The sequence below is a fragment of the Oryx dammah genome, unplaced genomic scaffold, assembly GCF_014754425.2.
Source record: "Oryx dammah isolate SB20612 unplaced genomic scaffold, SCBI_Odam_1.1 HiC_scaffold_26, whole genome shotgun sequence".
Taxonomy (NCBI): domain Eukaryota; kingdom Metazoa; phylum Chordata; class Mammalia; order Artiodactyla; family Bovidae; genus Oryx; species Oryx dammah.
The window spans coordinates 79,237,264-79,249,996 of record NW_024070210.1 but is presented as its reverse complement, the minus strand read 5'-3'; the positions used below and the strand labels follow the sequence as shown (position 1 = coordinate 79,249,996).

Below are 12,733 nucleotides of genomic sequence, written 5' to 3'. Positions count from 1 at the left end.
AATGTCTCTGCTTTTGAATATGCTGTCTAGGTTGGTCGTAACTTTTCTTCCAAGGAGTAAGCGTCTTTTAATTTCATGGCTGCAGTCACCATCTGCAGTGATTTTGGAGCCCCCAAAAATAGTGTGACACTGTTTCCAGTGTTTCCCCACCTATTTGCCATGAAGTGATGGGACCGGATGCCATGATCTTCGTTTTCTGAATGTTGAGCTTTAAGCCAACTTTTTCACTCTCCACTTTCACTTTCATCAAGAGGCTTTTTAGTTCCTCTTCACTTTGTGCCGTAAGGGTGGTGTCATCTGCATATCTGAGGTTATTGATATTTCTCCCGGCAATCTTGATTCCAGCTTGTGTTTCTTCCAGTCCAGCGTTTCTCATGATGTACTCTGCATATAAGTTAAATAAGCAGGGTGACAGTATACAGCCTTGACGTACTCCTTTTCCTATTTGGAACCAGTCTGTTGTTCCATGTCCAGTTTTAACTGTTGCTTCCTGACCTGCATACAGATTTCTCAAGAGGCAGGTCAGGTGGTCTGGTATTCCCATCTCTTTCAGAATTTTCCACAGTTTATTGTGATCCACACAGTCAAAGGCTTTGGCATAGTCAATAAAGCAGAAATAGATGTTTTTCTGGAACTCTCTTGCGTTTTCGATGATCCAGCGAATGTTGGCAATTTGATCTCTGGTTCCTCTGCCTTTTCTAAAACCGGCTTGAACATCAGGAAGTTCACAGTTCAAGCTGTAATTTCCTGCACCCAAAAAGCTAGATCACTAGATCCAAATCCTCTGGGGCCCCTAGCTTGAGAAGTCAAGGTTTTTCCTGTCTGATAATAAGCTAAAAGCAAAAGCTGTGCTATTCTTTGATCTTTATTAATTTGCAGAATCTACTACACCAGGCACCACCTAAACTCCTTAAAAAGAAATCGAGCTACATCCTAGCACAAGTCCTACAATGCCCTCAGGTAGGGGGCCAGCCACTACTGTTGGAATCTGAGTAACCAGCACATCAGGGGTTAATATTGTGGTGGTGGTGGTGGTGGTGGTGGTGGAACTGAGGTCCAGTCCTGCGCTACCTGGGGTTGATTGGCATGGCTTGTACCTGCTTGGCAGGACATTGCTGGCAAAAATGCCCCATTTGGCCACAAGAAACATTTTTTATTTGTAGAATCCTTTCCATTAGGATTAATCTTTTTTTTTTTAAGCCTCGGTGAGGCCCCCCTGAGGGGGTTTTCTCCAAGGAGCAAGCTCTGTATATTGTGCATGCCTCTGCTTTAAAAGCTCCTTTGTTTCAAAAAAACAAACCTCTTTCTCAGCCTTAGGCAATGCTCTGGGAGGCTTTGGAGGCAAAGTGGGGAACTCCTGGGCCCTGGGAGGCACAAGCGGAGGTGGCGGTGGTCGGTGGTCGTCTTAAATCAGAAAGTGGGGGATAAATTTTTAAAGGTTTGCGTAGAGGGGGAGGGGGCTCGCCAGGGCGCCCAGCCACAGCGTCCTGTAAGCCCTCTCCTTCCTTGGGAGGTAGAGCACAGTCTCCCTCCTTTTCTTCGTCAGTGGCAGAAAATATGATCTGCACAGAAGGTGGAGACCCACCACCATCCACCATTATAGCCTCCCCCGTAGGCTTTCTAACAGCCTCATGACAGGTTCTAGGACATTTCTAATCATATTCCACAGAGCAAAAGCAACTACAGGAACCTTTTCTGGCCCATGCAGAGTATAAAAGAAACAGAAATTTAGACAGTCTTGCTGTGCTTACTTTAACGCCTCTCTGGGCTAACATAGGAAGTAATATTTCAATAAACATTTGTGTATTCTTAGATGCAGAGAAACCCATTCTTCTAGAGAATATTCTTGCTGATTCTGTACCCTCCTCACCCTGCCTAAACTGCAGAGGTGTGCTGGCCACCCACAGGTACAGTCCTAACCGTCCCGCATTACAATTTCAAATTACTTACTCTTCAGTGTCCCCTGTTCTGGGCACCACTTGCCAGAGTCCAACTCCAGCAGGCAGGGATTCAACCTGAAGAGATGAACGGTGTTGGCGATGAGACAGCCTCTCAATTTTCTATGGACTCCCTGTTTATTCCAAGTTTAAGGTTCTCTTTTATACTTTTACACAACCATTAGACCAGAGGTTTGACATTTTCAGTTCCCCCTCTCCCAGATTTATTATCTCCATAAATCATTGTTGCTCTTCAGAGTTCCTGCTTCAGTGATTCTCTGGGAATCAGCCTTATCATCTGTTGTCTATCTTCTCTTATGTGTCCTGTAGTTAACTTGTGATTACATTGTAAGTCATGCTACATTCCTCAGTTTACTACTTATCTTCCTAAGTCCTGTTTGCCCCTAACATCCTGAGCTCACTATCTCTTAAAAAGGCTTCTAGCTATAGTGTCTCTAAAAATTCCTAACTTCTATAAGCTATAATAAAATATGCTAACTTTACAACATTCCTTAAATCTTTAACCTCTAACTGTTTTAATTATTTCTAAGCCCTACATTCAGTAAACTCTTTTGCCATAAACATTCTCCTTGCAAATAGGCTTCAGATATCAATCCCTCCCATGGCCTCAAGCTGCGGCCTATGTGCTCATCCTGGAACACTTTTTTGTAAAAGTCCTTGAACAAATGTCAATGATTAACTTTATGAATTATTTTCAGAGCAATGCTGCAGAAGGCTTGATGCCTTCTCATGGTCCTCTCAAGAACAATAAGCACCTTAATATTCCTTTTTAGTCAACTCAGCCGAGGAGAGGAAAAGACAAGGCAGAATTACAAGGCCTAACTCCTTCATCCCGGGAACCGTGCCTGTGGAATGAGGAGAGGGGTCTGGGGACCGTGCCTCCATTTTGTCAGTAATGCCTAACTCGGCTCCCGACAAATGACTAAGTGAAAGAATAGCTTTTCGGTGTTACAGTTAATCAAGATCCTTGTCTTATACTCCAGCAGCCTCCCATTAATGTCCTGTAGACACAGTCCCAAATAGGAAGAAAGGATTGATTTATAAACTCCTCCCTGGCTCCCCTTCTTGACTTCTTACCTCTCCACCAGGTTCTTCAGAATTTTCTGCCCTCTATAATCAGAGGTTGCCTGGATTCTCTTCTAGGTCATAACTGGTTTTATGGAAGTCCTTATTATCGTCAGTCAATTTTTTTAAAAAAGAGACCACACTTGGAAGATTAGGAAAAATACTAAAATGTTAAAAAATGGGCAGTCGGAATATGGATTGATTAGCAAAGGTATGAACGACCCCAAGGGGTTTTAAGCAGCCTTTGGCTTACAAAGCATTTAGCCCTTATCCCTATTTCTTGTGTTAAATCTGGATGCTGAGATTCCACAGAAATGTTAGATAAGTTACTTATACAACAAACATGAGTCAGATTTAGGTTTGGCATCCTTTTCTTAATTTCTGCTTCTTATTCATACCCAAGGATACCATTTGGCCACAGGCTTTGCTATGATCTCTATAGCTACCTAACTTGGGTCCTGCAGATCCTACCGAGGGATTTGTTTTCCAGGATGAAGAAACTTCCCTTCTATCTGGCCCTTTAACTTTGTTCACTTTAATACATTCTCTATTATCTTTGCTCTCCTGAAGACTTCTGGCTTGGAATCTTAGAAATCTTACGTTCACCCTGGCTTATTTTCCACCCTCTGCTACAGGTGCTCATCTCCTTCACATATCAGTAACATCAGGCTGGAGACACTCTTGTGGCCATGTGCACGTCATAGATGGCACCTTTTGCAGAATCTTGTTTGCCTCACATCAGTTCCTTACAAGGAGCTCAAAAAAATGCCTCATCTCTTTCTTACAGTTTGTATTGCTTACTAGGTTCTTGTTTTCATGTCTGAAGGTCCCTTCCAGCTGTCATTTCTTTTCTTTTTTTTTTTTTTTTTTGCAAAACAATGATGTCCAGAACTTTCTGAACAACTTTTCTCAGTTTTCCCACATCTCTTTGATGACTTACTAGGCAAGTGCTTCTGGAGAAGGGATAGTCTAGAATCCTCTCACTGCAGTTTTACAATATTAAAATAGCATTATGGTCTAATAGAATAGTATGTAGTTTATAATTGATGGAGATAAAGGCTATTTGCTTGTACATACTTAGTTTTAAAATCATAACTCTAAAAAACTATTTTATTTGACCTGTTTAGCACATTTATGGCTAACTGTATGCATACCTTTCTTCCCCTCCCTAAAAATCACATTTATTTATTCACAGCATATATGTGTTTATAACGCTCACTTTTTAAGTTGAAATAAAACAGCAGAGAATGCTTCTTATATAGAATTTGAAATGATAAAAGCAAGTACTTGGGATAGCTAGACCTGTGAATTTTTCCTGTTTATAGTATTTGAGGTATATTGGAGAATCTCTTCTGTAGGTTTTTCCTCCAGAGTATAGGATTTTATAATTTTAAAAATGATTGTTTTATTACAAAAAGTAGCATGTATTCTTTAGAAAAATTTTTTAAAAACAAGAAGAAAACAACTGCTTTTATTTATTTGTTTGGCTCTGCTGCATGGCTTGTGGGATATTAGTTCCCTGACCAGGGATCAAACCTGGGCCCCAGCAGTGAAAATGCTGAGTCTTAACCACTGGACCACCAGGGAATTCCCTAGGGTTTTTTTTTTTTTTTTTTTAATTGGAGTATAGTTGAATAACAATGCTGTGTTACATTTTAGGTGTACAGTAGAATGAGTTGGTTATACATATATACACTCTTTCTTAGATTCTTTTCTCGTAGAAGTCCATTAAACAGATTGTTAAATCACCATAAGTCCCACAAACTAAAATAGCAGCAACTGATATTTTGGTGTAGAATTTTCTTTTCTTTGTCTTTAGATAGTTTAAGAGATCTGCAATATTAAAATTTTTATCTTCCCTCCAATTTTTTTTTAATTCTTGAGTATCTGGATAGTGTTTTTGTTGTTTTTTTTAAAAAAAATTTTTTTTTTTTTTGAGTAGTTTTAGGTTCACAGCAAAATTGCTGGGTACAGAAATTTCTCATGTGCCCTCTACTCCTCCCACGTATGTATAGCCCATTATCAACATTGCACACCAGAGTGGTATACTTCTTACAGTGTGTGAATATTCAGTGACACATAATAATCAACTGAAGTCTGTAACTCGCTTTAGGGTTCACTTTTGATGTACTTTCTGTGGGTTTGGACAAATGTATAATGACATGTATCCATCATTAGAGTGTCATACCAGGGTATTTTCACTGCCTTAAAACTTCTGTGCTCCACCTGTTTATCCCTCCCTCTACCTTCTGCCTTTTTAAAAATTTCTTGTTAAACTACAATAAATCAGCTTCTTTTTCCTATGTATGCAAAAAAGTCTTTATTCTCTAATCTAGATATGAAATGGTATATATTCAGAGATCCTATTAATCAAGTGATCATAGAATAAAGTTTTATAAAGTATATGCAGTCTTCTAGTTCATTTTGTAAGTTTCTTTTAGTTACAGAAGCCAAGAGTAGTTCACTTTAGATTGCTGAAATATAGAAATAAGAGAAAACTTCTCTTCTCTCACACCATCTGCCATTATTTGCACTAGTTTAAATACTGTTAGTGTAGAACAGGTGTTTGTGCATCATTTAAACCTTTTGTACTGCATTGTACCTATCTGGAATGTAATTATCTTTAGGCTATTTTCTAAACTGGTTCTCATCAATATTTGCATTTCTACTCCATGTAATATTTTAATACTGGTAGGAAACGTAGAGATCTTCCAGCCCCTCCCTTCCATTTTCTATCAAGACACTGAGACTCAAATTATTTAAGTGATTTACATGGATTGTAAGTGAACATTTTTTCCAGTTTTACTTGAAGCTGTTAATTGGAATGACCTACATTGGTGATTTGCAAGCTTTCTTTTAATAGTAGAACTTGTTTTTCTTTAAAATAATCTTACCTTGAGTTCCATATATAAAACATAATTGAGAGAAGGCCTATTTCCAGAGCCCTGTCCAGTTGGCTTGAAGAAGTTTTTAGGAACCTTAGTGCCCTGAAAATCATTTCTCTTAAGTAATCATGAGATTATTGTTGTACAAACCAGTGTATTAATCATGAGGTTTTGGGCAAAACTAGTGGCAATAGGCAGTCCAAAAAAATCAAACTGAGCACAATGAAGTCTTTAGCTTTGATTCAGTGACAGAACATTTAACAGAAATAAATGTACTTTGTGATAGACAGTTTGAAGCCCCTGGTAGTTATTTTACATTTGTTTGAATTACTTGTAATATGTGAATTGGCTTTGAGATAGTAAAACATTCCAGATATGCATAGCAGGAATTATCAACATGTCCTGACCTTTTAGGGCTTCATGTGGTCTTTTCTTCCACATAGAGATCGGGGAAATTAATATAGATGTGTGTTGACCAGCTCATATGCTTTGATTGATTGATTTTAGAAAGCAGTATTATATGAATGTTTGTGTTTTTAAGTCTGAGTTGGTTTTCTTTCATTTGATAGGAAAAAGCACCTCTATTTCTGAAGAGAAAGGTGAATCTGATGAGGAGAAACCAAGGAAAGGAGAAAGACGATCATCCAGAGTCAGACAGGTAACCCTGTTGTCTCTGAAAGCATCCTTCACTTCTTTGCGAAATGCTTTGGATATATCCTCCTCCTCTTTTTCCTCAACTTATTTTAAGAGTTGATTTTTCTCTATCTTTCTGTATAGTCACCTTCTTTGCTTAACATTTTTCTCATTTTGTGTTTCCTAATTTATATCTGCTTTGGCCTTCAGATTTCTGAATGAATATATAAAAATTAAAACTTAATTGTGAAAGTTAGCAGGCTGATCTGTATTTGTAAGGCAGCACATTATTAAAAAACAGACAATTCATTATCTAATTAAAACCTTAAAGCTGTATGATATGGTGTTAAGTGAACAGAATACAAAAGTATATGTATGGTTAATTACAACCTTGGAAAAAGAAATAATGGGGACAAATTAAATATATCCAAAAGATCAAAATAATCACATTTACTGAAAATACGTCAGGCCCGCCTCCCCACACTTTCTAGATGTTCACTTCACATTTATTTTGAAGCTTGAAGTTAACAAATGAAGCCCTAGCAGTTTCATCATTGTACTTGTTTTGATTCCCATGAAGTCCATATCAGTCACACATGTCTGTTGCCACATTTGCTTTCTGTGTTGCTGAAAGCATATATCATGAGTGTCTCCATCATATGTGTATCTTGTGAGATACTTTTTCTCTTCTGTTGATAGTGAGCAAATATACCTTGAACTGTTGAATATCTTTTCTTTCAGGCAAGAGCAGCTAAACTCTCCGAGTGTAGCCAGGCTGCAGAGGAGGAAGAGGATCAAGAAACACCTTCTAGAAATCTGAGGGTCAGAGCAGATCGAAATTTGAAAACAGAGGAGGAAGAAGAAGAGGAGGAGGAAGAGGAAGAAGAGGAGGAAGAGGAGGAAGATGATGATGAGGGACAAAAATCTAGAGATGCACCAGTCCTGAAACAATTTAAGGAAGAGGGAGAAGAGATACCCATAGTAAAAGTGGAGGAGGTGACAGATGAGAGACCCCAAACTATAAGATCCCAGGAACAGGAGGGGTTAGAGAGAGGAGGGAGAGTTACAAGGTCCCAGGAAGAGGCCCGAAGAAGTCATCTAGCCAGACATCAGCAGGAGAAAGAGATGAAAACAGCTTCTCTTGAAGAAGAAGAAAGAGAAATAAAATTTTCAAAAGGCTTGGAGGAAATATCCAAGTCTCCTTCCCCTCCTCGATTGACTGAAGATGTGGCGAAGGCCCCGGTTGTGCTACAACCAGAACTAACTGCCAGTGAGGAGGAGACTCCCCCGCCTTTACTTACCAAGGAAGCATCTTCTCCACCACCTAATACACAGCTCCAGAGTGAAGAAGAAATAGAGCCCATGGAAGGCCCAGCTCCTCCTGTCCTCATTCAGTTATCTCCTCCTAATACAGATGCTGAGGCCAGGGAACTATTACTATCTCAGCATACTGTGCAGTTGGTGGGAAGTTTGTCTCCTTTGTCAGATCCTGCAGACACCAAAGTTGAACCTCCAGTTGAGAAAGTGCCAGAGGAGAGTGTCCTGCCTCTAGTTCAGAAAAGCACACAAGCTGAATCCTCAGCCCAGAAAGGTCTTGAAACTGAATCAGAAAAATCCACTCAACCACTCCCTCTAAAAATTGAGGAATTCACGCTGCCTAAAGGGATCACTGAGGAATCTTTGGAACAGAAAGAAGGCAGGAGGGCTTCTCATGTCCTTCTTCCAAGCCACAGATTGAAACAGTCAGCTGACTCCTCCTCTAGCCGATCCTCCTCATCTTCATCCTCCAGTTCTAGATCAAGATCTCGCTCTCCTGACAGTTCAGGCTCTCAGTCTCACTCACCTCCAAGATCCAAGCAGAGAGATGCATCTGGGGCACGTGTTCATGCCAACCCTCGCGATGGATCCAAGGTGGGCTCCAGGTCAACGTCAGAGTCCAGGTCACGTTCCCGTTCTCGTTCTCGTTCCCGGTCAGCATCGAGCAACAGCAGAAAAGTAAGTGTGGGAGATGTTCTGTCTGTACTGCACTGTTTTCAGCCCCTACAGAGCTTATAATTTCCAGCAGGAATAGAAAAAGGTTCCTTTAGTTCCCAGTTCAGTGATTACTTTTCATTTTGCAGTCTCGTTTTCAACTCACTGGTTCTTTTTCAGTTTGATTCCTGTTGATTGTAAAGAAAGGTCAATCTGTCTACCCATTTTTCACTAGGCAATGAACTTCTTGAGGGTATGGTCATACCTTTTTATGTGTATATCCCAGTACCCAGCACCTAACTGGGAGTTAATAAATTTTTGGATAATCTAGGAAATAGGGAAATCACTAAGTCAAATCTAGGGATAAAAAGATCCAAAGTATTAAGCTGGAAAACTCAGTGATCTACCGAATACATACCAAATAAAATAATTTGGCTAATGTGTTTTATTTCTTTAGTCTCTGAGCCCTGGAGTCTCTAGGGACAACACCACCAGCTACACTGAAACCAAAGATCCCTCTTCTGGTCAGGAGGTTGCAGCCCCACCATTGCCACAACTGCAGGTCCTTGAGCCAAAGGAGAGGACTTCCACCCCATCCTCTGTCCAAGTGAGGCGTGTGAGCCAACCTGAGCCAGCTGAAAAGCATGTGACCCAGAGGTTACAGCCTGATCGGGTAGGGTATTATGCCCCCTCTCTAAAGGAAAACAGAGGATTAGGCATGATTTTCCCTTCTGTCTTAGCTAAAAAACTGAAAATGCAGTCTGGATAAAGCTCAGTAGAAATGTAGAAGGGGATACCTGTTAGATTCTACTTGTATTTCCCAATTCCTGGTTAATGGAAGTTCTCTATGAGGCTGAGCATCAAGGGTTCTCATCTTCAGCTCTCTTGGGATCAGTTCTTTCTGCCCAAAAGGAAGCCTCTTCTCAGTTCTCTGAAAGAAGAATTCTAATAAAATGTTTGCTAGCATAGAAATTCTGTAAGCAGTATTCCATTCCACTTTTTAAAATTAAATAAATAATAGGGCCGTGTCTGGAGCTGGTACTATATATGTCGTGCTCTGCCTTTTATCAGCTCCATGTTAAAGAAAAGGAATCAAGCAGACTTAAGTATGTTGGCTATGTTTGTTTTGCTGTGTTTGTCCTGACAGGGGAGCCCAAAGAAGTGTGAAGCTGAAGAGGCAGAGCCACCGGCTGCCACACAGCCCCAAACCTCAGAGACTCCGACCTCTCACCTACCAGAATCAGAAAGGATTCATCACACTGTGTAAGTGATACCTCTCAGCTGGGATATAACTCTCCCGGTTTGTAGGATAGTTCCTGGCTCCCTGGGGTTCTTTGGCTAAATCTTCGTTGCATTATAAAACACAAAGGCAGAGCTGTATCTGGACTAAGGCTAGACTTCAGTTATACTGTCTTGAGAGCTGCCACCAGAACTCTTAATGTAGTCTGAAAAGCAGTGGTGGGAGTAAAAGAAAACCCATTTTCTGGGATCATCTGACCAAAACAGTCAATTCCTTTAAGGAGAAAGCAGGAATTGATTCAGGTATTTTAACTCACATTTGCCAGCTGCTTGTGAGCCTGGGAACACAGTTTAATAAAGGATGTTGAGGATCTAAAAAAAACCCAGAAGGGTGCTGTTTTTTAGTTTTTGTGTTTTCTCTGGTTATTAGCCACCATTTTATTAGCCACAGTCTATCCTAGTTACTTCTCACAGTATACAGTACAGCAAAATATGAAGTCCATATCAAGTCAGAAACTTATCCCTTCTGAGACCCTTGGATTGATTTTACCATTTATGCAATTAATGTGAATGTATTCCTTATAAATCTAGCTTTAGAAAATATTCATATCAAATTAAATTAGTAATTGAGAATTGTCATTCATTTGTTGAGTATATGTATTACAAATTAAGATGCCATTGAACCAAAATTCTTGCCTTTGAAGTCTCATGGGAAATGACAAAGCATTGTGGAAATAAGATTGCTTACCTTTTCAACGTCAGAAAATGTCCTGAGTAGACAGTTGGCCTAACTTTGTTCCATGATTGCTTTAACGCTAATACTAGCAATATGATTTTCGTTTTTATGTAGATGTCTAGTAATGTAAATTCTTCTTAGAACTTCAGACTACCTTTTGCCTTTGATTTTGGAGGGTGGCGGGCAGTGACATGATTGATTTATTATCTCATTTTTTTTTGAGTCTTTTAACAGTAGTTATGTAATCTTTGTTATATAGCTTTTGCCTTAGGATATACCCTCGCTGTTGCCTATACTAATATTGTTGTCTCTGCTGCCATCTTGTGGCCATTACATTTTTGGTTTGAAAGCTAAAAGTTTACTCTATTGCCTTTGAAAAAAGGTTTCGTTTTTTCCCTTTTGGAATGGGTACATTATTCTTTGGAAAGGGGTTTTTCTTCTAGGACCTTAAAGTGAAAACCCAGCGAATTCTGAAGGTGTTCAGGATTTCCCAGCTACACCATCGATGAGGAAATGGGGTGATACCTTCCCTTTTCTATCCATCAATCAGAGATAATACCTGCCTTTCCCTCCTCCCTCCCATGGAAGTACAATATGTCTTTTCTGTAATGGCAGTTTCAAAGTATGTGTTGAAAACCTGCTTACTAATTGGGTCTGAGGAATTGTTTCCTGTGCACCATGAGAAGCAAGTAATTTTATGAAAGGCTCCTTGCTTACCATAAAATCCTGTAGGTCTCTGAGATCCTGGCAACAGAGTGGCACTGTCTGCTGTTTTAAAGCACCTTATTTCTGGGTTTTTGCATGTAGGTCCAGGGCAAATGAACCTTGGAGTCTCATACAGAGTTTTTCTCCTTAGGTAAAGGTGGCTTTGACCTGTATTTTAAGACTGAGGTCATCTAGTCATATTGATTCTGGCAAGGAGATAGCAAATGGCACCTTGGGCAAATCCTGAGATTGCCCATTATTGCCCAGGCAGATTTCTGTGGAGCAGCCCATAGATTAGAAATGCAGTCTGAGCTCAAGAGTGGCTCATACACATCCCTGGTTACTTGCTTTCCTTCCGTCTGCCTTTCAGATGGCCTATTTGACAACCTAACAGAATTACATGCCCAAAACCCATAGGATATTCTGGCATTGGATTTGGTAAATGAGTCTTTGAGAAGTTTGGCTACATTTCTGGAGGCCCTGCTGAATTGATTCACAACACTCCTGGTCTTTCACCCCTCTTTGAGTGCTAGTGTTTAGCCTGGTGATCTCTGGAGCCTGGCCAATTTTAAAAGTGAGATGAAACAACAGGGAGTGCTAAATGAAAAAGACCATTTGTGGCTTAACCTTGGTTTTCCTCTCTGTCTCAACAAGAAGTCACATGACTTTTAAAAAATAGAGCTAGGGCCCATTGATTCAGTAAAGTGTTAAAAAGAAAAATTAGACTTTACTTCAAGGATCTCTCACCACTGGGAAGAGATGACCTAAATTTTTTTTTGCTGTGGTTGGTTAAATCCATTGTGATTCTGATTGTTCCCTGAGGGATTCTAGATTTATGAGGTAAGGTATCTTTTTCATTTCTTGGGGCAGGAATTTGTGAGCCCTCAGTCCTGGTTCATTTGAGCCCTGTTCCAAAATTCGGCCTTGCCTGCTATAGCTAGAACAAAAATTTACTCATATACAGGAAAAAAGGGTACTCTCTTTTTTACATTAAAAAAAAATAGAGGAAAAAAGGAAAGGAAAAACTTTGTGTGGACAACTGTATCATCCAGTAGTAGTTAATTCAAACCCCAATTTTCTAAATAAAACCTTCCTGTATATACAAACCTTGCAGGCAGTAGAATTGTTGGGCCCTTGACACTGTGTTTAGTTGTCCTTTTGCCTGAATAGCAGGAAGGAAATGGTCCTTTAAACCAATATGACAGTGTAATTGATACTCTCTAGGGGACCTACAGTGCCAGTATGCCTAATGATGCATAATTTTTAAAAAGTAGAATTTATTGTTATCAATAGAGTTCACTCACTGAGAAGTTGGTATCTAAGGACATACCCTCTTAAACCATACTCTCCTTGGTTATCTTGGAACTAGTATGCTCCTGAGGGTATTCTGTATTTAAATCTCACTACCAAAGGTAGTCAAATCCCACTATTATTTAAATTTCATATCAGTCCTCAGCTCTTTGTGAATTTTCTACAATAAAGTTCAAACATAAATGTCTATAGAAATTTTCAGTAAGTTCAAACATAAATGTCTGTAGAAA

The 12,733-nt window shown here is 39.6% G+C and overlaps 1 protein-coding gene and 1 non-coding gene across 2 annotated transcripts in view; one reads left to right on the top strand and one right to left on the bottom strand.

Annotated features, from left to right (window-relative positions):
- The window catches only part of ACIN1 (apoptotic chromatin condensation inducer 1), a 39,279-nt gene that overhangs the window by 13,076 nt on the left and 13,470 nt on the right, over positions 1 to 12,733 (top strand). Inside the window, 4 exon segments of the mRNA XM_040227238.1 lie at positions 6,478 to 6,566; positions 7,283 to 8,536; positions 8,970 to 9,185; positions 9,660 to 9,775. Coding sequence (XP_040083172.1) covers positions 6,478 to 6,566; positions 7,283 to 8,536; positions 8,970 to 9,185; positions 9,660 to 9,775 — 1,675 coding nt within the window.
- On the bottom strand, positions 4,539 to 4,610 carry TRNAE-UUC. The gene has a single exon. It is a non-coding gene; the product is annotated as a tRNA-Glu (tRNA).